Source organism: Epinephelus fuscoguttatus, linkage group LG18 (assembly GCF_011397635.1).
Source record: "Epinephelus fuscoguttatus linkage group LG18, E.fuscoguttatus.final_Chr_v1".
Classification (NCBI taxonomy): domain Eukaryota; kingdom Metazoa; phylum Chordata; class Actinopteri; order Perciformes; family Serranidae; genus Epinephelus; species Epinephelus fuscoguttatus.
The window spans coordinates 26908830-26935771 of NC_064769.1; the positions used below are offsets into that span (position 1 = coordinate 26908830).

Genomic DNA, 26942 nt, shown 5'->3' on the forward strand with positions numbered 1-26942 from the left:
TCAGCTTAGCTTAGCACAAAGACTGCAAACAGCAGGAAACAGCTAGCCTGGATCTGTCCAAAGTTAAAAACCTGCAATCAGCACCTCTAAAGCTCATTTATTAACATCCTGTATCTCTTTGTTTAATTCCATACTTAACTCATTCTGTTTGTATGATGCTCCTAGTGTAACTTCAACCAAATAGTTTTTGTGCCCAAACCAAGCAGCAACCTCCAGGGCTACAATATGAAGTCAATGTGCAAGTGCCAAAAAATGTGGTTCCTTGAATGGCCACTTGAGGCTGGCTCCAAAAGCAAGTCAATCCCCATAGACCCTCATGTTGAAATGCACAACTTTACAGCGCATCACTGGAGATGCCACACTAATCCACCGATCCATCTCACGCTCCATTCTACCCTCACTCATAAACAAGGCTCCGAGATACTTGAACTCCCTCACTTGGGGCAGTAACTCTCTCCAAACTCCAAAAAGAGGGGGCAATCCACCGTTTTCCAGCAGATAACCACGGCCTCAGATTTGGAGGTGCTGACTATCTATCATCCCGACCACTTCAAAATCGGCTGCAAATGGACCCCTTCCTCCCCTCGGCTGTGCCTGTGTAGCTACATCTATCATTTTATTTAGTCTGTGGCCTTCACTTAATGAAACCACAACCATGACAGTAGCAGCTCAAAAAACAGTCATGTAAATCCTTTGAGCAAGGTTGCTGACATGGATCATTCTGAAAGACAATAACCAACAAAAGAGGTAAAAGAGGACTCCACTGATTTAGCACTGCACTCCTAAAACATTTTTGGACTCACAATGGACATTTAAAAGAAAAAAAGATCAAAATCGATGCAGCCGAAACATAGTTATCATATCTTTTATTCCACACGTTCTTCCTTATCAAAACCTGCCGCCTGTATTACCCAATACTAGTGGCTGCCAATTTAGAAACAAGCCACTATCCTGCGGCAGAGATGAAGAGCGGGTTGCAGAGGTCTGGTAAGATCGCTTCTAACTTTCTAACTTCACACCAACATATTTATTTCATTTTCACTTTTGTAGTCTTCAGCTCCAACTAAAGCTTACTCAATTCGTCAGACTTCACACAGCTCCCTTTAAGCATCATTTTAACCTCTAACCTTGTGGTTCCTGACCAAGCAGTCAGACCTCTGGAGAGTTGCAAAATAAACCTGAAGGATCACAGAATTGTTGAGGAAGAAATATGAAAGACAATATAAATATTTTTCTTTGTGGTAATGTTCTCTAACTTTTGCTTTTTATACTGTAAAACAATAGATGCTTTCACTTCTACAATACTGAGGCAAAAAGATTGGGAACCATTGCTATAACCTGGGATCATCACCTGCGGAGGCAAAGAACTGCAGTTTTTTTTTTAGGTTGGCAAACTGAAATAGCAAAGAAAGAACTCTGGTCAATACAAGTATTTGCAGATTTTCCTTATTTTACAATCCATTAATACCGCAGCAATCATGGCGCCAGAAACTCACTAGTTATCCTGAGCCATCTCTCCACCGATAACTGATCCCAGGCTATTGACGAATCTGACCCAGGTTTGATCTCCCTGTACAACTTAATATAATGATTGTGACTCAGCCCAGCAGCCACTGTGGGAGAAAAGCAGCAGAAAATCCAGACATGACCTGACCCACTGTTTGTTCTTTGATAAGTACAGCCCAAAGAAAATGCCTGGGCAAATGCCACGGTAGCCATGGTAACCAAGCCTGCATTCCTAGTGCGTAAGGTGAGTGTGTGGAGGTAGGTGTATCAGAAAACTGATGTCTAGTTAAGATGTTTTTTGAGATAAATTAGCCTTGATTCAAAACTAGAAACAGAAATATCTCACACCTACATGTGCTGCATGTGTTTCCCTGCTTTTGTTCCTAAAAAAACAAAAACAAAAAATCAGACATCACAACTCACCACTCTCTTTTCCCTGAAGTCGATGCCGACTGTGGTGATGAACTTGGGGTTGAACTTGTTGTCTGTGTATCGGTACAGGAAGGTAGTCTTCCCCACACCGGAGTCCCCCAGGGCAAGGAGTTTTATAAGGTAGTCATAATCCCCATCAGTCATAGTGATGACCGCAATAAACCTGTCGGAAAACAGAGAAAGATGCTTGTTAACGTACAGACAAGAAACAAAAGGACAAGAAAAGACGACAGAAGAAAGAAACACTGACATTAGATTTTGAGAAGCTGACGAATAGAAAGCAGTAATAAGGAGTTGGTGTGTGTTGTTGCACTACGCACTGTTGAATTATGGAAGTGTGGTCAGAGGGTCGTCCTGACCATAACATGACCTTATGGGAAAATGGTAACTTGGTGGTGGGGCATTAAGTGTGGGTGGGAAAAAGAGGGTGCCTGTATATCTGGGTATAAGAAAGCAGTAGAAAAAGTGATGTCCTGTAAGAAAACGTGCCGCATGTAAACAAGCTCACACACTTTTATTTTTATTTTATATACTTTATTAATCCCCCTGAGGGGAAATTCAATTTTTTCACTCTTGCTTGCCAATTACACACAGGTCCGAAAGACACACACATGCACAAACAGGACCTATACATGCACAAAGTGGAGAGATGAGTGAGCGGTTGGGGGGTTCAGTGCCTTGCTCAAGGGCACCTTGGAGGTGAACTGGCACCTCTCCAGCCACCTGTCCACACTCCATATTTGGTCCGGACGGGGACTCGAACAGGCGACTCTCCGGTTCCCAACCCAAGTCCCTATGGACTGAGCTATTGTCGCCCCAATATAATTTATCCCTTTATATTATTCCTAAAAAAAAATCCAGAAACTTGTATTTTTATTTAATAATAAAATAAGTGAAAATCACATGCAGTTAAAGGAATAGTTCTGATTTTTTGAGTTACAGTAGATGTTGGTACTCCTGTCTGCTTCTCCAAACATGGGGCATGCCAACCATCACAGAAGCTAAGCAATGTACTGCTCTGGATGGGGGTGAGCAGCAAAATGCATTTCAGACACCCACAAAAAGGTGATAATAACCAATATCAGTGTATGTGGATGCTATATTGACTATAGTTTCACCACTTTGCTTTTTCTTTGACACTACATTTTCTCAGCTATAGAACATTCCTATTCCTATGCATTAGCACAACTGTCCAGTGCATTGTATTACACCACAGATTAGCAATTTGGGTCAGGCTTTCAGTGTTTTATGAAGGCAACAACAAATACACAACAATTAAAAAGTGAGTTATTATGACAGTGGTGAGGAAAGTGTCACACAGTCTCACAGTGCGACTGCTGTTACGACCAACGCCTACTAACCAACCAATAGAAATGCAGCATGAAATGACGCACTGGTGCTAAACCCAAACAAACAGACAGGCAAACAGGCAAAAGCCGCAAAAAGGCATGTGTGGGATTCCAGCTAAGAGGAAAACCTTGCCAAGTTTTGGCAGCAGAACTCTTGTCTGTATGATGTCTTTGAGCTCTTATGATCGCGTAAAGAAGGATGAAGCATGGAGGGAAATAGCGACTGAGTTGCAGCTACCAGGTTAGCAACCTAGCACCTAGCAAACACACAGAAAACACCCACAAAACTTTAGGTTATTTAATACAGTGACCCACTATGCTGTGCTCCACTGTTGGAGAAGTCATAACCCATGCATCCCGGCATCCTTGTGCACTCATATGGGAAGCTATCGCACATCGTAGTCTGCAATTCAGTAGGTGCTGTCATCGTACAATCGGCATACATCAAACTTGATGTCGTACCCACGTTTATTAGATCCATGTCACACAGTGTAGCTGCACTAAACTTAAAGGACTACTAAAATGGTACAGTCTGTAGGAGACCAACCGAAATGGAACAAAAGATCAACTTTCAGCAACACCAGAGAGAGTACATGATGAACATAGTCCTCCTAAACATCAGTAAGTAGAGATGTTACTGATGGCACAAAGGAATGCACTTCTCATGTGAGATTCTTAAACCAAGTGTTGTGAGTTGTACTCTGGGGTATGTTTGCCTCACGGCTAAATGTGGTATATTTAGAGAGAGGATCACAAGACTCTAATTCACTCAGCTGAGAGGAAGCACATATAACACTGCGCTTTATTACAGTGAGGACAGTGATTAACCAGGAGTTCTGATCTCCTCACAATAACCTCACTATACCACAGACAGTACCGGGAAAATCAGAGAGACGCTATTCACCAACTGGACTGGAGCAAAAATAGCGCCACAGATTATTTGACACTCGGTCCTAGACCTGTGCTAGCAAATATACTTCTACCTGCCTTGGAGCTTTTAAACTAAATTGGCATCAGCCAGAATGGTTCTCAGGAGTTGACGGGCCATTTTATTGTCCACTTTTACACATACAGTCTGAGCTCTCAGGTCGTAGCTTGGCGATCTGACCACAAAGTATGAGCACATAAATTGTGTGAGCTTGGGTTTTACATTTCAGACAACATTTCTAGGACAGGCTTAAAATGCACGGTGTAAGGTTGTCTTCATTTATGGGGAAACTTCGGCACCACAAGCCAGTAATGCACGTTTTTTTTGGGTTTTTTTTTCTGTTTTCCCTTGCTCTCACACATTTAGCATCCATCAGTCCTGACATTGATGAAGCCCTTTGAGGGTGCGAGGTTGAGGGTGAGACAAGGGGGAGGGGTCGAGCTTATTGATCTGTCGTCATTGGTGGGAAACGAGGAATGTCTGCAGTGTGACCGGCCGGTCAGTCATGATTCCCTGAGGGTGAAACTGTTAACAGCACTTCGGTCAGCTGACGGCAGACAACAGCACGACTCACAGTCACCCGCAGAATGAAGAGTGAAAAAAAACAGAACAAGATAGAATAGAAGACGGCAGGGATTTATTTAAAAAATGTGAGTTCATTTTCTAAGTAGTGGTGGAGGGGAAAAAAGATTTAACAGGTCTATTTGATTCTGAATTGACTCACAATTCATCTGCTCTATGAAAGACATAATGTATATACGTACTATTTGAAAATGCCTCTTCTATAAAGAGCCTAATAGGGATGTCTTTTGTCTAAAGAAGGATAATTAAATTGGCAGATGCACCAACATACAAAGACTTGTCTTCACCGCTCAGGGCATATTTGCATCCACCTGGATGATTTGCATTGACCTTACATACATGTAGTGGCACAACTATGTAACCGAGAGGCCAAGAGAACACTGAATATGATACATTTATAATGACTTACTGTACACTCAGTTGACATTAGGTACACTGAGCTAAAACTAACACAATCTAATACAACAGTCCAGTAAGGAATCCTACTTTCATGAGAGTTATTGTGTTCAGTTTTGTTACATCTGTTAAAAGTTGTTGAATCAACTTTGTGGACATTTTTGGAGACTGTAATTGTGCTGCTGAACCGTGTTGCCTTAGACTGCAGTAGTTCCCCTATATTCTTACAGGCCTCGTGGGCTGCCAGCCTCCCAACCCAGGTCAAAAATATCTTAAAATCTGCCAAAAATAATAACAAATATCCATTCCAGCGTTTTCCTTGTGTTTATTCTACAGCGTCATGAGTCCATGATCAAGGCCAGTGTCTGTAGCAGATTAGATTCTCTGCCCGAGCCTGAGCCCGAGCCAGACCCGACCGACCTGGCAGTAATTTCCCACCACTATCCTCAGGCTCGGACAGGTCGGGCAAGGTTATGGAACCAACTACTTACCACACCTAGGCATGGAGACCTCGACACTTAAGAGGCACATGACGAAGGCTTGCCATGGAAAGAAAGACGAGAGTAAGCATTCAATGTCCACGTTCATATCCTTAAAAAAAATGTCGGGCTGTGGCTTTAAACCGGACTCGGGCTCATAATTACAGTTACAGGGACGGGCCGGGCTTGGACAGAACATGCATGGGCTCGGGTCGGGTCAGGCTGGATTTTTTGGGCCCGATAAGATGTAGTCTGTAGTAGTTCACATCTGTAATAATAGCAGGACAGTTAAGTGTCTGTTATCTAAGCTACTGAAGTCTACTGAAGAGTTGAGTATAATTTTAGTAGGCTACAGATTGGTGATGTATCCTAATGTTGGTCCAGCATATGCCGTTTTGGGCAATCACCAGCCTCACAGACATCCTGGGTACACCTGTGGATCCTGATCAGCTGATCACACTATTTGGTATTAAAGGTTTTGATCTTGTGTTAACTAGATCCCTATTAAATTGGATGCAGACATGGGCTCCTGCCCATTCTGCCCTCATGAAGGATGTGATGCACCACCTGCGTTTGGAAAAGATCAAATTCTCATTACAAGGGTGTGAAAACAAATTTTACCAGATCTGGCAACCCTTTATAGACCACTTTAAGACCACTTTTCCTCCCAGCCCCTCCTCCCTTACACTAGACTGAGAAGTGTTTCTAATATTTAGCCTATCTTTAATGATATAAACGGTCAGGGTTTATTGCAGGGCTGTTCAATCAGACTGTATTAAAAACACGTTTAAGGAAATCTGGAAGCCTTTTATTGCATTCCTCATAAATGTAATCGTTAAAGATTACCTGACATAATGAAATATCACCTTTGAGACAAGAACAGCATTTAGAGACTACTTAAATAATCTTTATGCGTTTTTTATTGATTCTTTTTTTGTTTTTCTTGTATATTTATTTTGGCACTGCTGTGTTATTGCTGGTTTTTTTATGTCACACATTTGTCTCCAGTTAGTATAATGTTTTTGTTTTTGTGTTATTGGAAAGGTTCTAGGGAAGTGCGGTAGGAGGAGGAAGAACATCTGTCATTTGTACTGATAAAGGAAGACTAATAAACATTATTTACAACAAAAACAATTAGACTGCATTACTTTTGTCTAGGTGTGCGTAATAAAACAGCAACTGAGAGCGTATACTAGAAATTATAGCAACTAATAGAAAAATTGGTTCACAGCTTTGCTACTATCAGGTTGTGGAGGAAATGTTTCCCCTGGTGTCTGCTAAATCTTCTATCTCAATAACAAGCGAGAACAGAAACATAAAACACAGAGAGACATTAAAAATGCATGAGCCATCACACACAATAGGAGGAGAAGCAAACGGGAAAGAGAATAAAAACAAATAGAAAGAGAAGAGTCTTCAATAGTCCGTCCTGCTGCACAGAGAGGAGATGAGTTTAAGTTTTTATGAGGACACATCTTCAGGATATCAGACCATCTATCAGGAGGATGTGTTTGCTCTTTCCCCACTGTTATCCGTCACATCTGTGAGATAAAAACATTCGTCACTGCTTTCAGTCAGACTCTGATACACAAGCAGTCTGCAGCTTCATAAACTAATAGAGTTTTACAGTTATGGATTCTCCATTAAAGACTGTTGTTGTAAAATGTGTCAGCATGTGTCCACATATTTCTGTACATTTCTGTTTTTTACTGAATATTGGCAACGTTATTTAGTATTATAAGTGCATAAATCATGAAACATTGCTTTTGTATATCAAGTCCAGACCACACCCGGTGATCTTCCAGACCCTAACCAGAACCACATCCGCCCCACCACCTCTACACATGACCAATTAGTTCTCGACATGACCAGCGAACCAACACAAAACCACATATCCTTTAAAGGCGCTGTATGTAAGAATGTGGCCAAAATGGTTACTGCACTCAAATTCAAAATACTGCCGCGAGTCGTGTCCGCCCCCGGACGACACGACCGGACAGGTCGCTAGACTATCACAGGGCTGACACATAGAGACAGACAACCATTCACACTCACATTCACACCTACGGCCAATTTAAAGTCACCAGTTAATCTGCATGTCTGGACTGTGGGAGGAAGCCGGAGTACCTGGAGGAAACCCATGCTGACATGGGGAGAACATGCAAACTCCGCACAGAAGGGCTTCCCCCCGGTTTCAAACCAGGAACCCTCTTGCTGTGAGGCGTCAACTGTACCACCCTGCCGTACCTTTTACTAACGCACCCTAGTAAAGTGGCTCTCAAACTCAAGGTGGTGCAGAAGACAGAACAGACACAAAAAGTCAGCAGTCAGAGAACTAAAACATAAATTAAATTATTATTTTCATTTTCATTTCACTCGCATGTTCTTTTTATTCACCCAGAATTCAACCCGCAAAACTACAATTCCACCTCCAGAGGCCCAGTGGGTCAGTGGGTGGAGCAGGTGTCCCATGTATAAGGGCAGTGTCCTTGCTACAGTGGCTGCGGGTTCAATTCCAGCAGAAATAAAAACGTAACCGCACTGAAAAGTAAACCATTCATCCTGCTGGGTCTAAAAGTTTGCATTCACTTACAGCAGCTGCTCCTCTCTGATCGGATCAGATCTAAACAGCTTGACAGATCAATTATCCATCCTGCAAGTCACAAACTGCTGTGCCCAGTGGGTTAGTGGGTGGAGCAGGCGCCCCATGTATAAGGGCAGTGTCCTTGCTACAGTAGCTGCGGGTTAAATTCCAGCAGAAATATTGAAAACGTAACCTTTCAAGCAATATTTTAAGATGTAGATATGCACGTATATATTCAACAACCTTTTAGAACACCTACTACTTATGTCCATGTTACATGACTGACAGTTGGAGCACTTTGGCTTGGATGGAGATGAAACTCTACCCACTGAATTGTCAGTAAGAAAGATGAACAACTTGTGTACCAACAACTGTGACTCTTTGGCTGCATGTAATCCCCCCTCTCTCTCCCCCTTTCATGTCTCAAACTGTCCTGTCATTAAAGGCAAAAAGGCCCACAAAATACCGCCACCAAATTTTAAAGGTCACCCGCATTGGTTCGGGTACTCAACGGGTACCTGACCTGATGCAGGACTCCACTGTAAACTACCACACTATTGCTTAAGTAAAATCTTAATGCAGGACATCCATTTGTAACTGAGTATTTGCACTGGCTGATCAGCAGATTTCTTTTATCACAAACAAATTAAATTCCACTTTAAGATCCAAAGCATCAAAAATGAAACAGCATCTTCCCCGATATCTGTATGTCTGCCTCAATGACTTCCTGTTCTGGAAAAACTAGTCCCCTCAGACGCCTGTCTTGCATCTGATGAATACATGACACAAAGACAAACGGACTACAGAAAGTACAAGCAAACAAGACTAAAAAGCCTACAGCCATGCTAGCAGCTCTGTGAGTGTGTGCTGAGCTGAATGCTAACATCAGCGTGCTAACATGCTCACAATAACAATGGTAACATTTGCTTTGTAGCACTAAAGACAAAGCACAGGCTAATGGGAGTTGGTAGGTTTCTTTACATAGATCAAAAAGGAAGAAAGAACAGTTCTAAAAAAAAATAAGGAAAGTAACAAAAAAAACACTGTGAAAACAGAACAGATGTATCAGCAAGAGAAGGTTTAAGAGGCCACATGGAGACCATTAACACTGTTAGATGCCAGCAGAACCACCAAAGCTGACAAAACAGTCCCAAAAAAGCAACAGCGAAGCAACATGGAGACTGCAGAAACTGAAATTGGTCTGTTTGTTCAAACGTTTGAAGGTGTCTGACTTTGACACCGCAGGCCGCCGTTCTCATCTCGTCAACAGTCCATATCGGTTTACACGCTGGTGTCAGTGAAAGCTGCATTAGCTCGCCATGTTAAATTAGCAAAGAGGTCCCAACCATGGTTCAGAGCTGCAGTTCTGGCAGTATAAGTGCAAAAACCACTTGAAAGAAACTGAAAAACTACAGGCTGTAACTCACAGATTAACTACCCTGCTTAAAATCTGATCCATCTCACTGTGACGACTGATAATAAATCATCAAATAAATAATAATCTGCTTTACTGTGAATGTATTTTTTCTTTCCTCTGATGCCACGTCTTAGGACAATTGTTCTTTTACAGACAAAGCTTCTGCTTGTTTCATACTCAATCTAATTTTTTGCAGTAAACACATCAACCATGACATGTGATTAACTGTTGACAAAGTGACTGTTTCATTTCATGCAAAAAAAGTAATAAACAGAAGTTAAAAGCGTTTCTTTTTTTTGGTAGTTTCTCATAAACCATAGTGTTGGCAGATCAGAGAAAAGTCCTGATTCCTGTTTTTTTTTTTTTAAACAGTCTTTTGTAATTTCAGAGATATAATGGATGCACAACATGGCCTGATGATGAACAATACATCCATCTTGTGTTGTGGTGTTGCTTTTACGATCAACAGGTTAAATCCCACACTGAAGTGCTGCATAAATCAGTTCCAACACTAGAGGAGTCCACACCCCCGTGGAGAAGCATGAATCAGAGCCGAGTGTAATTTCCAGTGCTGTGCTGCTCTAAACACACTTAGATTTATTACGCACCACGCATTCAATCTGAAAAAAGGAGCATGAGGAAGAAGATCTTGTTGAGTACTACAGCAGCAATGGTGTACAAAAATGACTCCATTATTCAGACCTAGTGACCTTAGCGAGCTAAATTTGCTGCATAACTGTGTAGATAATATAAAAGACTAGATAAACCCTTACTTTTGTAGTTGGGCTTGACAAGACAGAAGTCGTGATCATTGGTTCTGAACACCTTTCAAAACGAAGACAGACGCTTTTTAGCCACCTCACTCCTAACTTACAGTCAGCTACTAAAATCTGGCTGATGTTTTTGATTGAGGTTTGAGTCTGTAGTAGGAACATGTAAAGAAATTATCACCAGAATCATCCAACATTATCTCCAGAATTAGATGATCAATTATTGTTATACATTGTTTACTTGTTCTAAGCGGCCTGCCACAGTTAAAACATCTGCCGCTACAAATTGAGCATAGCATTAGTTCAGGCAGGCTGTCAAACTCAACTCACATCCCAGCTACACCAGCTGATCTAAGACAGCCCAAACAACTGATGGAGCAGCTGAATGATGGAAGGGAGTCAGTTGATAGATCACACGATTCCTTTCTATGCAGCCAAATGGGGAATTTCATTCAGGGTGCCCTATCTAAACTTCTCTGGCCTGCCTACTGTTGCTGCTTTCTCTGCAAGCTGCTCTGCAACCCGCCTCCACCCCAGCTCCTCCTTTTCATGTTGTGTCTGACTTATCAATGTCATTTCTGTTTGTCATTGATGCTGCTCTGTTCTGTTCCCGGGGGGGGGGGTCTTTGCTGCTGCTCTCCCTGCTTTAGGCTTTCCATGTAGGCGCATGGAAGGGCAGAGAGGTGTGCTCTGGGAGAAGCAGAGAGGCCCCAGAACAGAGCCATACCGCCAATTATAATACTGCAAATGGAAATAAAGTTTTCTTTGACTAAAGTGTTCCTGACTGAAATATATTTTCTATTTTTGTGGCTGAACCATTCATTAGGAGTGCGATTAGAAGCACAATTAGGACAGAAACGGAACAGCAGAACATCAGCTGTATTGAAAGTAAACCATTCATTCTGCTGGGTCTAAAAGTTTGCATTCACTTGCAGCAGCTGCTCCTCTCTGATCAGATCAGCTCTAAACAGCTTGACAAATAAATTATCCATCCAGCGAGTCACAGACTGCTGCTGAGTAAAAAAAGAACTGATGGAGAGCTGCGTTCAAAGACCTGAACCAGAGAGGAGACACAGAATGATACAAAGAGACACACGCATTTAAAAAAGGAGAAAAATTAAAGTTTAAAAGAGATCTGTCTCTACATAATTTCGGCTGAAAAAAAAGAGAGTGGAAGAAAGATGATTTTTCATTAAATTGCTTTTTTAATTCTAATGCTGGATATCATATGCAAGGCAGAGAAAGACAGAAACAACAGTCTGTACTTAGCCTGTTACTCTTTATTCCTCATTATCTAATTACTGCTGATGAAAATATGGGTGTTGTATCTTTGGGGTTCATTAGAACTTTATACATAATGCAACAATAATCCTTTAATTAAATCAATAAATAATTCATATCAGTTTAATATGTTTTTATCCAAATCCAAGTTAGATTTCCAAATGAAATTTATTCTCATGAGACCAGATGGCTTTGGGCAAAAGATGGTTGTGCTGTCGAATTTATAGCTGCACAACATGTTCACAGCTTAAATGACAGGAGCCAAACAGATGCTGGAGGATTTTAGGGTGAGACCTCCAACAAGACATAAATTAAAAATAATAACATAATCAGTAAAATGTCTTTTTTAAATCCAACAACTAGTTTGTACAGAGAAATGTCGCAGTAAAAAAGTATGTACGGTTCTTTTTTTTTTTTTTAATAAGATTTCCATTTCACCACAGCAGGGAGGTGATGGGAGCTTGGCCTTTGCTGTATCAATTATTGATAAACACCGACAGGATTAATGTGTCTCTTCTCACTGAAAATGCTCACTGTGGTTGTGTGGCACTTCCCAAAAGAGGAGTCACGAATCACAAAAGCTGCTCAAACGTCACGACATCCTTTAAATCTTTGAGATGAGCATCATGTCATGTTGAAAAGAAAAAGAAAGAAATCTGATTTAATTAAAGGATTATGAGAAAAAGACATGATCACAAATGGAGGTTTGGTTTTAGATGGCTGCCGGGGACATTTCAATGTAACCGGTAACCTTGCTTCAATGTAGAGAAGTTTTCATCTGAGGAAGTTTCTTTTAGCAACCACATCCTAAACCTAAAACTGTGACCCAGCAGTATCAGAACCTGAGCATTAAACCAACATTTGAACTTTTCAAGTGCTGAAAAAGTTCAAGTGTGATGTCTAATCACTGATGAATGACCCTTTCCTGATTGAGGAATGTAATCGTGACACTGTTAATGTTAAACCCAAGTATGGCTGGGTATTATTTCTTTTAATCAGTCCTGTTTGGCAGTACCTGTATTTGCTAATGGTGCTACCATTAGTACATTTGTTTTCATACTACAGGTTGCTAGAAATGACATGCAAAGGCCCAAACACGTCAAACCAACATCAAAGAACTCTGAAGGCTGACTGGCTCATCTCACGTCACCTGTGTCTCCGCCAAAAAGTTTCACTTGAACACACCGCAAAGACTACAAACAACGGACAACTAGCATGTATGTTCTGCACCTGCATGAGAGGAAATAACTTTCCATACCAGCAGGCAGCAGTGGTCTGTACTCAACATTCAAAAAAGGGCTAGCACATTAACAACATAACCTGATGTTGAAAGAACAATGGATATTTATTGTGTGCAAGCGAACAATAGCACAAATAATTATGAACCGTTTCTGCTAAAGACCTCAATGGCTTTAAAAAAATCTTACCTAATATAACATGTTTGTTTGGATATCAAGCCCATCTTGACTTTGGCCTTTTGTTTGCTTTCCTTGTTTACGTTTCTCTTCTTGTGCTCTGAGCTGAACTGCCAGTCATAATGATTTCATTCACTGACGGACGCCGCTGGTGGCTAGCTGGGTCCAATGCTGATTCAACATGCCGCCTAGTGCCAACGGTGCAAAAACTAGGGCGACAGATGCTCACCAATGCCTCAACATTAACCAACACCCGACTTGGTGCGTCTACAATCTTATAAATTCCTGTCCTGATTGGCAGTACCTGCAGTTAAGCCACCAAGTACCTTTTTATACTATAGGTCCTAGAATTCTGCTCAAAGACAACACATGTAAAGGCCACTGGGGGAATCTTAAAGCAACAAGAAAAGCTCACTGACAAATACATTGCTGCTTTACTATAAAAGCCGCCCCTTGGTTTGCCAATCAAATACTTTTAAGATGCTTTCACACCTGCCCTGTTTGGTTCAGTTCAATCAAACTCAAGTTCGTTTGGCCCCTAACTGAGGTTCATTTGGGCAGGTGTTAACACTTAATATGCACATTCAGCACATCCAATGCATCAAAATACTGTTTTCTAGTTGGAGCCGCGCCTCGTTTTCAAACTGTATGGTTTGACTAAAATGAACAATGACAGCAATATAGTCCACGATGACCAGTGCTAAAATCAACCTGCGTAGTTGTCCCTCCATTGAGACATTAGAAAGTGTCACATTTATCTTGCAAGTGTACTCTGGATTCTTTTTTTCAAAGAGCAGCTTTCTCGCACAAAGCATTTTATCTGGTCCGCTTGTAAATGCTGCCGTGAGAACACAAACCAACAATTATGCAACTTTGTAACAAAATAAGTCCCTGATTCAGACCAAAGCAACCGAACTGGACACTAAAAAATACTACATACTATGGTATTTGCAACATGTAAATATATTGAATGTTTACTGCAGAAAAATGGGGGTTTTGAAATAATGAAGCCTACAGTATTCAAACTTCTCAAATGGTAAATGTCTAATAAGAAGCAGCTGAAGAAGAACTTTGCCTGAATAAAATGGTTGATACTGATCTGAAACTATCCGAACAAAGAATGAGGTAAGATCATTTCAAACTATTGTTTAAAAACTTTTGTTTCCCAATAATCTATTTTATATTAAAGGTCAGCAAACATTTGTCAGAGACCTTTATGTCTGACTGTTGTGGCCTCTGAATCATCTTAAACAGTTCAGACAACTGATTTGTTTTCCATCTGTCCTGCAGTCTCTGCTGAGGGCCTTTGCTGTCATTAACCAATCTATTCTCCAGAGTGAACGATCAATAACAGCTAACATGGATGAGGATTGACCCTTGATTATCAAATTTGCCCAGACGTTCTCCACGTTTACCGCTCAGATTGTCCAAAACCTTTTAGCATTTCAGACCCACTTAGCAAAGCAGTGAGGCACATTTGAGACGACACAGCAGCAAGATCAATGAAGTGAAGCTAAACAGCAGCTGCATGGCCTGCTGTGTATAAAAACTACAATTACTACTATCACTTTAGCTAGTCTTGAAGTGACATGAGTAAGCTGTCCTCTGCATGTGCATACAGATTAGGTTTTATCCACGCAGTTCTTTCCAGTATGTTACACTGGTTTTAAAGTAGGACCACAGAGTCTGACGGCATTCAGATGTACTCTGTCTATTTATCTATCCATCTGTGAGTCCCACCAGGGCTTCCTCGATCCCTTCCTAATCCCACAGTGGGAGGTGGGCTAACATCTGTACAGACAGCACACACAGCTGGATTTGAAAGGTCAGCATGGATGTAGGGGGAGCAAAAGAGGAGAGATGAGCAGGTTAAGGAGCAAGGCACTAACACTGGCAGAAAGGAGGTTCAAATTTGGAGTTCTGGAGTTCAATCAATGCACACAACAATTAGACGTCAAGTGAGAAGATGGTAGCCTTGGATGATTGGTCCGTCTTTACAACCAAGGTCCAAAGAAAACCATTCAAAACAACTCTCCAGGTTGATATTAAATACCCCAAACATTTCTAACAATACTCAAACCCAAAAGAAATTGGTAAATTTGATCAAGGTCATGGTCTGTATCATTTGGTTGCTGTCACGTCAGTGGCGTCATAGCTCCTTTGCCCACATGTCAGGGCTGTGGTAGTCTGCCAGAGGCTGAAATAAATTGACTTTTTATGTTGTTCTGTTGGGACAGAGTTACCTCCTCAAGCGGGGGAGAATAAGTATCTCTGGGTCTCACAAGTGAGGGTAGAATGGAGCATAAGATGGATTGGAGGTTTGGTGCTGCATCTACAGTGATGCAGGCGTGCACTGAACCACTGTGGTGAAATGGGAGCTGAGCCAGAAGGCGAACCTTTCGATTTACTGGTCAATCTACATCCCAACCCTCACCTATGGTCATGAGCTCTGGGTAGTGATCGAAAGAATGAGATCACAGATAAATGCGGCTGAAATGAGTTTCCTCCGTGGGGTGGCTGGGCTCAGCCTTAGAGATTGGGTAAGGAGCTCGGACATCCGGAGGGAGCTCGGAGTAGAGGCGATGCTCCTTCACGTTGTAAGGGGTCAGTTGAGGTGGTTCAGGCATCTGATCAGGATGCCTCCTTGGTGCCTCCCGTTAGAGGTGTTCCAGGCACATCCAACTAGCAGGAGGCCCCGGGGCAGACCCATACCATGCCGGAGGGATTACATATCTCATCTGGCCTGGGAACACCTTGGGGTCCCCCAGGAGTTGGAAAGCATTGCTGGGGAAAGGGACGTTTGAGGTGCTTTGCTTGGCCTGCTGCCCTTGCGACCCGGCCCCGGATACGTGGATGAAAATGGATGAATGGATCTAGTTTTAAGTCTTAGTTTTAAGTTTAAGTTTAAGTTTATTCACTTTATTAATCCCCCTGAGGGGAAATTCAATGTTTTCACTCTTGCTTGTCAATTACACACAGGTCTGAAAGACACACACGTGCACAAACAGGACCTATGCATGCACAAAGTGGAAAGATCTCAGAGTGAGGGGGCTGCCCTTTGGTCAGGCGCCCCGAGCGGTTGGGGGGTTCGGTGCCTTGCTCAAGGGCACCTTGGCAGTGCCCAGGAGGTGAACTGGCACCTCTCCAGCCACCAGTCCACGCATATTTTGGTCCGTTACAATATACTTTTTAGACCTTTAACGTGTTTTTAACTGTATATTTTAACTAGATGAAAGATTTTAAGCCATCGGATGTCTAAATCTTAAGTTATAAGAGAAAGAAGCTGACTAAACAAAGATCAAGACCAAGGGTAAAGGGAGAGGTTGCTTAAAACTCTAATAAAATACATGTCTGGAGTAGGAGCCATAAAATGGCCTACTGTTATTCCTTTATCTCTACTTTGAACAACTGCACATAAGGACCCTTGACTGAACAGATTGTGTTTACAGTACTGCAGTAAAACCTGTGACATTTCCATCTAAACCAATATGTTCTGCTCTTCTCTGTCGGTGGTTGCTTTAACACAGCAGTGATCCAGCTCACAGCATATCCAGGTCATGAAAGCATTTCCATTTGTTCACAGTCTGGTACTTCTCTGTCGCCACACAGGAAGTGATGGTTTTTACCATTTAGTGGTTTCTTTGCAATGCAGAATTATTCTGAAGCTCATACAGAAAATGCAAACAGGTAGATGGCACAGGTCTGTTTGACTGACAAGCGATTTCTTGGAGGTGCAGTGCAAAAGAGCCCCGCAGCTAAGATGCCAAAAACGGAGACTGAAAACACAAAGGAGGCACTAACAAGTCACACTTTAGCAAGAGTGTCTTTCAGGGCACCAGGGATCTTCAAATTACAAATGCAAAGCTCCTCCTTTTCAAACAAAAGAAAAAACTTTGAAGTGCAGGACTTAAATTTGACTAAATCCAACCACATGAATCTTGATCAAATACAATCAGACCAGAACACTGTTACTGGGGAATTTAAACTAATGTTAAGCATTGGGCTTCAACCGGTGGGTCTCATGACTCCAACAGTCCTGATGTGTTTAGTTTAACCCATTTACATTTTACAGCTGTTGACTTGTACACAACAAACTGATGAAAACACAACATCTATGTTCAGCAAGTGTGGAATACTTGTAATATGGAGGTTTAGGTGATTCTATTATTACAGCAACACTCAGAGTTCATTATGGCTATTAAACAAAAAAAGATTTAAAGATTTCCCTGCTCTCTTGGTCTTGTTGAACTAGGCCTGTCACAATAACTCCTTTTGTTGGACGATATATTATCCCGGAAAGAAATTGCGATACACAATATTATTGTCAACTTGAAACCATTTTATGTCACTGATATAAAGATAATATAACAGCAAAATAATGCAAGTACACCCTTTCAAAGAGCAATGAACTTTATCTCTTATGCCTGGTTCACACTGCACATCATTTTTGTCTGTTTTGACAGTCACTATGTCAGAATATTTAAGAATATATTTAAGAATATTTAGACATTGGAATTGGTAAACAAAAGAGATATTTAACATATTTTAAGACACTGCTTTTTATGTTTGTTGAGAATGAAATGACAAAACAATAGTCAATGGAAACCAAAATCACCAACCCACTGCGGGCTGGATTCAAAAATCACAGGCTGATCCAACTTGCGTGAATTTTATCAAGGCAACTCATAATGTGAGTAAGTAGTGTGTACGGCACTTATGCAGGTGGATGAGATCCTTAATGATTTCTCCTGGCCTTACTTTTGCTATCTTCTCTCCTGTGTTCTCAACCCGTCTCTCCTTTTCCTTCAGTCTACTCTGTTTCATTCCTTATTGAGTTGGAGGTCACGTGATCAGTCAGCTGACTGAGTTTTTGGTCCTGTTGCTCGCCCCAGGACAGTAAAATAAATAGTATCATTATCAACTGTAGCGCCCACCCTGCTCTCTGTTTTCTACTGGGTCCTAAAGCAGGATGATTTGGCTTCACAGCTTCACTGCTACAGTATATCCATGTTCAACGTTTTAATCACTCAAAGTCGATATACTGTTACACTGTCAGGTAGCTCATCTCGTGTTCTATTTGTGTGTCTGTAATCCTGTCGTTATATTTAGCACCAACAATAACAGCCTGTTGTCATGAGTTTCAGTCACTAACAGATGGAAATAAGCAGAGAAAAACATATTTCTGCTTTTATTACAGTCAACAACAACTGAAGTCTGTTTACCAAGTAGAAGCATTCAGCATGTTGTGTCTAATTTAATCTAATAATCACAACAATTCTGCTTTGCTACTCCTCAATCTAGTTAAGCGTTTCCTTGTGTGACCCTTTTCTGATTCTTTTTTTAGGTTCCAAAATTTTCCAGAGTTTTCATGTCAACTTTGATTGATCTATTCAATTTCCAAGAGCATGTGGAGTGACATATCACCAATTCTACGTAACAGATGGGCTTATTGTAAAGTCTTTATTCTTTTGTTTCATTACAGATTTGTCAGGCTATTGAATAGAGAATGTACCACAGTGGCATATGGACTTTCCCCACAGGAACGATGCTTAATTTGATCGTCAATTTAAATTTTAAATCTCCAAAGTCACAAATCACATTTGACTCCTGCAGTTCTTTACATTACTCCCCAAACTAACTTTTCCAAGTGTCTCTGTGCCATTATTGGTGCCACCTGAGCTCAGGATTTGAAATAAATGGACTGTCTCACCAGAGGCAGTGAGAGAAATTAATCCTCGGTTTACTCTGAGTGTTTACCAAAAATATACCATATAAATTTGTCATTTTAGCGAAAATGGCACAGAAAATACACTCTAATGCAAGTTCAGAGGTTCACACTACTATAAGGGAAGCAAATAATCCTTAACGATTCCTTATTGAATCCTTAAGTCTTCCTCCACTCAAAACTGTGCTTTGTTTTTTTGTTACTTCATATGAATGAATACTCATTTTATAGTGGCTAAAATTCAGGTAGGTAAAATCTGATCTAAAACCTCAAGTAAAAATCATGTTGCTCAAAATGAATTTGTGAAATTCAAACACCACTGCTGTGTTTCAACTCTCTTTCTTCGTAACTAATACTTGCTATTTTGAGGGCGTACTGTAAATGCGTTCATACTCAGAAGTGCGGCAAAATTAAGTGTATCATTAACCCTTTTAAACCTGCATCAAAATCCATTTTCTTGTGCCGCATTCAAATGCCTTTCACATTTAAGCATCCAAACCTGAATTAGTTTGGTTTCTATATAAAACATAGGAAAAGGCAATAACAATTAAAAAAAGAAGTGTACTTAAAAATCTTTTAAAAATTAGGAAAATGTTAAGTTCTAATCATTTTTTAAATAAATAAAGATATCATTTAGTTTAATTTTTAGCAATTGTTTTAGGTAATTTTCTTGTTTGTTTGTTTGTTTGTTTTTAAACTTTTCTTTGTTTAACTTCCTTGTTTGGCTTGTTTTTTTAAATTCCCTTTGCTTGTTTTCAGGTAATTTCCTTGTTTGTTTTTGTTTTGTTTGTTTTTTTTAATTTTTCTGTTTTGGCTTATTTTTGGATAATATCTTAGTCATTAAGTTACTTCATAAAACATTTTAACACCTTGCCAACTTTCTAGTCATTTCTTAAGTTTCATTTTGTTTTAAAAATAAAGCCAATCTGCTAAGGTTTCAGAGGGTTATTGCCCAGATGGTGTACTTACATCGATCAAAAATTTCAGTGTGGAACACTGAACACCTCTCGGCCTCAGTGGTCACCATCCTGGCTACACAGCAGAGGGGAAGGGTAAAAGCTGAAGCTGAAGCGTTGCTCTGGTGAACAAGCAAACAAGCTGGCAGATATTCTGACAGGCACAATCTCGGTCAAATGTTGACGGTGATGTACTGTGGGTTGCAATTTGCCATTAAAGAGAAGAAGCGGTCAAATGTTGCAATCGTATTTTCAGGTAAGTGCACAACAGCCCTGTTTGATTTGAGACAACACTACCCTGACAAAATTCACGCATATGGATTAAGATTCTAAACATCTGCACCACTTTGAATGACCTTTTGCTAAATGAGGAGATAACGACCTACATAAAACCACATACATTTTGATTTTCAGAGCAAAATATTCCAGTCAGAATTCAACATTTCGTATTCAGTATTACATTTCACAATAAAGTGTCCAGTTGCTACTATAAGATTCAAATTATTACAGCCTTGAATTGCCTCTCTAAAACAGGATCATCGAGACTTCTACTGTTGATGCTGATGGACAGCTCTGTGGCCGCCGGCCTCCTTTTACTATACTTACTACCCACAGGAAATGGTTTACACACCACACTGTCCACTACATCTGTGAAAACCCAACTTCAGGCAAACAGAACCACAAACACTCACGTTCACAATCTAAATACTAAAAACCTACAGAAGATTATAACTTATTCATTTAGGCTATTACTTTAAAAAGAGAACATGACCCAGATTTGACTTGTTTAATATGTTAGATTACAGTGCAGACTAAAGTCTGCTCGCTCTGTCCTCCGCTATGAATAGACAGAGGGGAGTTTTACACTTCCAATATGTCACATGCCTGACTTGTTAAACACAGATAGAGAGAGGACAGAGGGGGGTGATGAGTGCAATAAATGACTTCTCATGTATCATAGGAATTATTTCAGCTATATAAATCATGTTGTTTGACACAAACATTAAGGCTGACAGTTTAGTTGCTGCTGTGGTTCATCATGCTTATCCGTCACTGACAGGTAACAGTTTTATTTCAAGACTAAAGATGTGGTTTTTTAGAGCATCTCATTATTGAGGAAGTAAGCCTAGCTGGACAAAATAAACCAAGGCTGGCCTTTTTTAAGGGGTATTTTTCAGACTATTCGTACAGTTGTGGACGTTGTAAGTAGGTAGGTCCTTTAACAGGGGTTCACATACTAGAAACAAACAAGTTCATATCATTTTATTTTCAAAATGGCTTCTGTGTTTTCACAATTATGCATGCATGCCTGAGTCAAATATTTACCTCAGAATCTCCGATGGTATAAATCATAAAAGAGGAAATGCTTCTGATACAACAGCAGGAGGAACATACATTTATCATCACACAGACATTTCACACAAACACTTTCACATCCAGTAAACCCTGCAGCTAATTACTGTTTTCTAACATCTCACAGGCTTTAAATTACACTGCTTTCCCCGTGCAGTCAAACTAGTTTTAAGATAATGCTGTTTAAACAAAGCTAATGGGCTTTGTTTTTCTCCTACACAGCACAAGAGGCTGCTATGACAGGCTGCTTTCAGTCCAGTTCACAAGTGATGACAATTAGTACACCAGACATCAAAGAAACCTGACCTGACAGGAGTACAAATCCAGCTGGAAATTTATTGGTTACACTCATCGGGTGAATTCAACAACAGATTAGTGTAGTATATGTTGTGTCTCGAGAAATGAGCTTTTAGAAAGGGAAAGGGAAAATAATCACCTTAGTTTCCTAAAGAATATGGCTGATGTTATTCTATATATTTCTTATTGTCAACAACTCCAACATAAACACTAAAACCAACAATGTGTTAGTCCGTCTCTCAATACACTCTGACAACGTTGCTTCTCGCTCTCAGCCCTAAATCCCTCAGTTCCTACAGCTAATCCATGAAACACCTTTGCATTGTAGTTTTCAGCAAACATTACTCAAACTGGGGTAAATAGTTAATTTGATGGGGACTATTTTCAGTGGTGGATTAATACACGTTTTGGTGCTCTAGTGAGTATTAATGGCAGCAAGATGGTGTCACTGCTCGTTTTGGTCTTTTTGTGAGAATTTTCAAAAGCAAGAAAAATGCATATCACCAGCCTCACCTTTTAAGGGTACTTTCAGACCTAGAGTTGTCTTGCTTTGGTCTGAATCAGGGCCTAATTTTGTTACAAAGTTGCATAATTGCCTAGAGTTGGTTCGTGTTCTCACGGCAGCATTTATAAGCGGACCAGATCAAATGTCTTGTGTGAGAAAGCTGCTTTTGATTGGTCAGAATTTTCATGCGGGAAAAATCCAGGAAGTAAACCAAACGTTGAAGAAGAGTACACTTGCAAGATAAATGTGACACTTTCTAATGTCACAATGGAGGGGCAACTACGCAGGTTGATTTTAGTGCTGCTCATCGTGGACTATATTGCTGTCATTGTTCATTTTAGTCAAACCATACAGTTTGAAAACGAGGCGCGGCTCCAACTAGAAAACAATGTTTTGATGCATTGGATGTGCTGAATGTGCATATTAAGGCAGTACAGGAGGAGGTGCACATTAATAATCCTCCAGGACTGTAACATGCTCATGTTTAACACAAACAATGTGTCATGTGACTGCAGTTGGTTCAGATCGAGTCTGGGAACACGTTCTCACCACAAACGAACCGCACCAGAGTTCGTTTGGAACTGGACTGAGACCACCTCTGCAAGAAGGTCTTGGTTTGGTTGTTTTGGTGCGCACCTGAGTGCGACTGCAGTGAACTGCCCTTAGCGGCAAACAAACTTGAGTTTGATTGAACCGAACCAAACAGGGCAGGTGCGAAAGCACCCTAAGACTGCTGCCAAATCAAAATCACTGCAATTTGATACCTTTTTGATGTGACACTGGGAAGCAAATTGCTCAGCTATCCAGACTTAAGCTCTGGTCACACCAGTCTGTTTGTCATTACGAAATATTTGGTTTTAAAACCTTGGTAACATAAGTAGTAACTACTTGTCAGGGCTTCTTGGTGAACTACTGGAGCTGGTGTGCTAACTGCTTACGTGCTAGGCAGCAAAAAATGTGTTAGTGCTACTCAGACACATTAGCTCTTTGAGCTAGCTAGCTTATGGACTGTCACCTTACAGGGTAGCTAGCTCAGTTACTGAAGAAATAACACATCAGGTTTGACTCCTGTCTTACAACCTTCCCTGCAAGCCGTTATAAATGCTGCTGTGACTGAAATTTAAAGATATGACATTGGAATTTAAATCCTGTTTTTGGCTGCACACACAGCTTTATGCTTATTAAATATTTGCCTTCAAAGCCTCCTTTTAAGTCTCAAAAAAGCCAAATCAGTGCAAATTAGTCTTGTCTTACTAGAGGAGGCTTCCTGAAATTTTCAGTTTATAAGTGTGTATGAAGCCCTCAGGAACAGCGCTGGGCTTTGAAGCACATTTTGCACAGCAGGCAAACATGGGATTACAACCTCCGGGTCTGTCACGTGATGCCACATGGCCCAAAAAACATTTTTTTCCATTGTCAGATTGTAAAAGAGGCATCTGTAAAGCAGTGGATACATTTTTTTGAGTGTAAGAACCCCTGTGAAATTACTCATTTCACAATCAGGATTTGATCCATTCAGTCTGAGAACATTTCCAGAGTCAAGAAGAGCCACACAATTAAATGATTTGTATCCCTATTCAAGTTAGCAGAGGGGTAGACTAGAAAGTTAGCTGCTCGGGTGACGGAATTAAGCTGCTTGGACACATTTGGCACCGTTTGGCCATGCTCTGCCAACGTAAGTCTCTAGTGTGTTTGCTCTATGGGGTCCACAATGCCATGGCAATCAAGGTTCTTTGGCTTCATGCGCCACAGAGCAACATTAATAGGAATGAATGGGATCCCACCTTCCACACTGTGTCCAATTCTCTTTATACATCTATGGTTTGTCTTTCTTGATCTTTTCTTCAATCGTCTTGTCCGACCTTTTTTTCTTTTTCTATATCTGCATCTTTTTGACTGTCAAGCCTCTGTTTCAAAAAGTGCTGGATCTTAAAATCAACAATTTATATTAGTGACATGAGCTTGTTTCAGGTGATGCAATACAAGGTTTTTCCAGAAAATTATAAACAAACAACTACAAGTCAATCTGGTTTTCTCATCACAACACCAAGTTGACACTGAAATCATCCCTTACCAAAACAAGTTTAAGTAGAAAACAACTGCCGTGAGCCTCCTGCTTTCCTTCAGAACATCACGACTATCATGAGACTGAGCATGAGTGAAAATTGATGACCAGCTTATACATCCCCGCCGGTCGGCCACAACTCAGAGCCCAGATAACAAGCGGCCTGGATGATGCAGCTGAGCGCAACAACACGGCAACAGTTATCAACTTGTAGAAAAAGGGTGTGATCACATTCCACAGTGACAGATGCACCGGCTGCATTTCCTTGTTAAAACCCCTTCTTTTTTTTGTTTTGCAGTTTTGTCTGTACATCTGCACACAGATCCTCCCCTGTATCAGCCACATCACCCTGCAGCCTGTCACATGCCTACTCCGAAAAGTACTCGACAAACTGGCCAAACAAATTTCCTGCTGAGTGTCTGAGCTCCTTACCTCTCGGTGGCTCCTCAGCTGATTCAACAGTGTGAGATCCTGAGGGAGATACGAGCCGTCCAGAGCAGCTGACCAGCAGCCCTGCATCTACACCAACTGATTGACTGACTGACGGAGCGACAGAGCGGGAGGCTGTATAACTGACTTGCATTCAGCTGGAGGCAGCAGAGGAAAGAGCCACTCCCCTCACCGACCACCTGACTCACTGCCTGGCTGGAGGGATAGATGGATGACTAGTTTCACAGCTCTGTCTTGACAGTTAACCTGCTGACCAAATACCTGCCTGAATAAAAGACTTACCAATTAAATTACCAAACACTACTAAATGACAAACTAAACATCTGACTGACTAACTTATAAACTGCTTAAGTAACTAGTTGACCAACTAACCAAAGACTAAAAGACTATGTAAATGACCAACCTACTAAGTATCTCACTAACTAACTGAGCAACTGGCTAGTTCACTGTCTGCTCTGTTACTGACTTATTCTAACAGATAAACCAGTCCAGCTCTCCCTGACAAACTTCTGTGCTCACTACAAATTTTAACCAGTAGCTGACTGGTTGCCTCACGGACTGACTGGTTACCTGGCTGACTAACTGGTTAGTTACCTACTGAGGTCCAGATGCAGTATTGAGCTTTCTTGCTTTCTGCTTTATCCTCCTCTTCCTTCTGTTAAATTCTGCTTCTCTCTGTCTCTCTCCCTCCGCTCCTCTGTGTAATGAGAGGGTGGGGCCAAGCTACTGTAAGCGAGCTCTGGACACACACACACACTCACACACACGTACACACAGCCTTATCAGTTAGTAAGTGCAGAGCAGCCTCAGGTCATGCTGGTGGAGGAAACTGTATGTGTGTGAGTGTGTGTGCAGTACACACTAGTAAAACAGGAAGAAGGTAAGAAATGATCCTGACAGCCCAGGTAAATTCTGGAATGGAGGAAATGAGAATCTGTATTTCATCCGTCAAGCCTACTACATGTTGCAAAACTGACTGCACCTTCAGGATGGACTGTGAATACACTACAACAAATATTCAAAAGGGGGTTCATCCTATAGGCACTTCAGTGCAGCTGCAGATGGTCAACAGCTCCACAGCCTGTCGTAAACTGGACCAGATGTTGCAACATTTGGCAAAGGTGATCCACCTTAGATAGGGTGACATAAGGGGGAAAATGATCTGTAGACCTAATGCTAACGGTCTGTCACCTTAAGGTGGAATTTATACTTTTGTGTTGAATCTACGCCGTAACCTACTCCGTAGCCTACACCATAGCCTGACATGCACCTCTCCAGAAATGTTACTATACATAGCGAGGACGCAGACCTCCTATTTCTGTAAGCTGAAACCATTTCCCTCAGTGGAAACAAAGCTTTTATTTACTTTAATTTCATAGATAAGAGACAATAAATTGTGAAGATAAACAATAAGTTGTCTCCACAAAATAGCATTTTAAGTCTTGTGTGTGAGATTTATCCTGACTTTACTCGAGTAGAGGAAAACTTTGTTTGACAATAGGCTAATTTATACAATGTAAAATGCCATAGGCTGGCGCTAATAACGTTAGCATGTTGTATTTTTTTGGAAAACGTGTTTAGTATAAGACAGTTGTTTTGTAGGTGAACCTTGTGAGTTGTAATGGAGCCAAATTATGTACCGTTACCTTTGTTAAATGTTGCTGTTGTCCCTGGCTTCATATGAGAGGAGGAAATGTTTGCTAGCTGCTGAGCTAATTTATACAAAGTAAAATGCCTCAAGGCCCTGACGCACCAAGCCGAAGTGCCGACGGTGCTGGACACCAGTGTTGCCAGATCTTGCGCAACAAATAAGCAACCAGGCCTGTGAAAACAAGCCCAAAACAAGCGACTTTTTCTACGGAGCTCCCCTAGGTTCCGGGGAGAGAAAAATAAATAAACTGTGTGCACGGTTTTACAGGCCATGGGGACAGATTTTAAACTGTGGGTACAGATTGTCAATTTACATCTATGTGGACAGATATAGTCAACTGTGCGCAGTTTTGCAAAAGTGTACCCAGGGTACACAGTTTATTTTTCTCCCCCCTGAGCTTCAGGACAATGACCTCAAGAGGGAGTTAAACCACCTTTTAACATTATTTAACATTAGAAAACAGATGGGATATCAAATATAGACTGATGTACCAAGTACATTATATACACAGTAAACCTCTGGTAATTAAAATTTGCACACACAAATAAATATCATCCTGAATTCACAAATTCTTTATTTATTATTGCTTTTTATGCACTCATCTTCCTTTTTTCTTTTAGTTACAGGACTGACGTTTTCCTAACCAGAAAAAAACACATTACCTGCTCTGCCTCTGATTGGCTAATACTCGTTGCCATCAGAGTCAGAGCCAATTAGAAGCAGGATGCGGGTGGGGAAAAAACTCTGCTCTCCTGTGTGTATGGGGAAAGGGGAGGGACAGAGAGAACAAGCTAGACAAAC

At 41.0% G+C, this 26942-nt stretch overlaps 1 protein-coding gene across 2 annotated transcripts in view; it reads right to left on the reverse strand.

Moving 5' to 3' along the window:
* LOC125906201 (ras-related protein Rab-27B-like) overlaps nt 1-26942 on the reverse strand; it is an 88885-nt gene that overhangs the window by 23579 nt on the left and 38364 nt on the right. Inside the window, exons 1-2 of one of the 2 annotated variants that reach the window (XM_049604667.1) lie at nt 24473-24693; nt 1930-2101 (exon numbers count right to left, since the gene is read on the reverse strand). In XM_049604667.1, coding sequence (XP_049460624.1) covers nt 1930-2082 — 153 coding nt within the window. In that variant the 5' untranslated portion in view covers nt 2083-2101; nt 24473-24693. Of the gene's footprint in view, nt 1-1929; nt 2102-24472; nt 24694-26942 lie in introns of those variants that run through there. The other variant, XM_049604669.1, reaches the window with a different exon arrangement.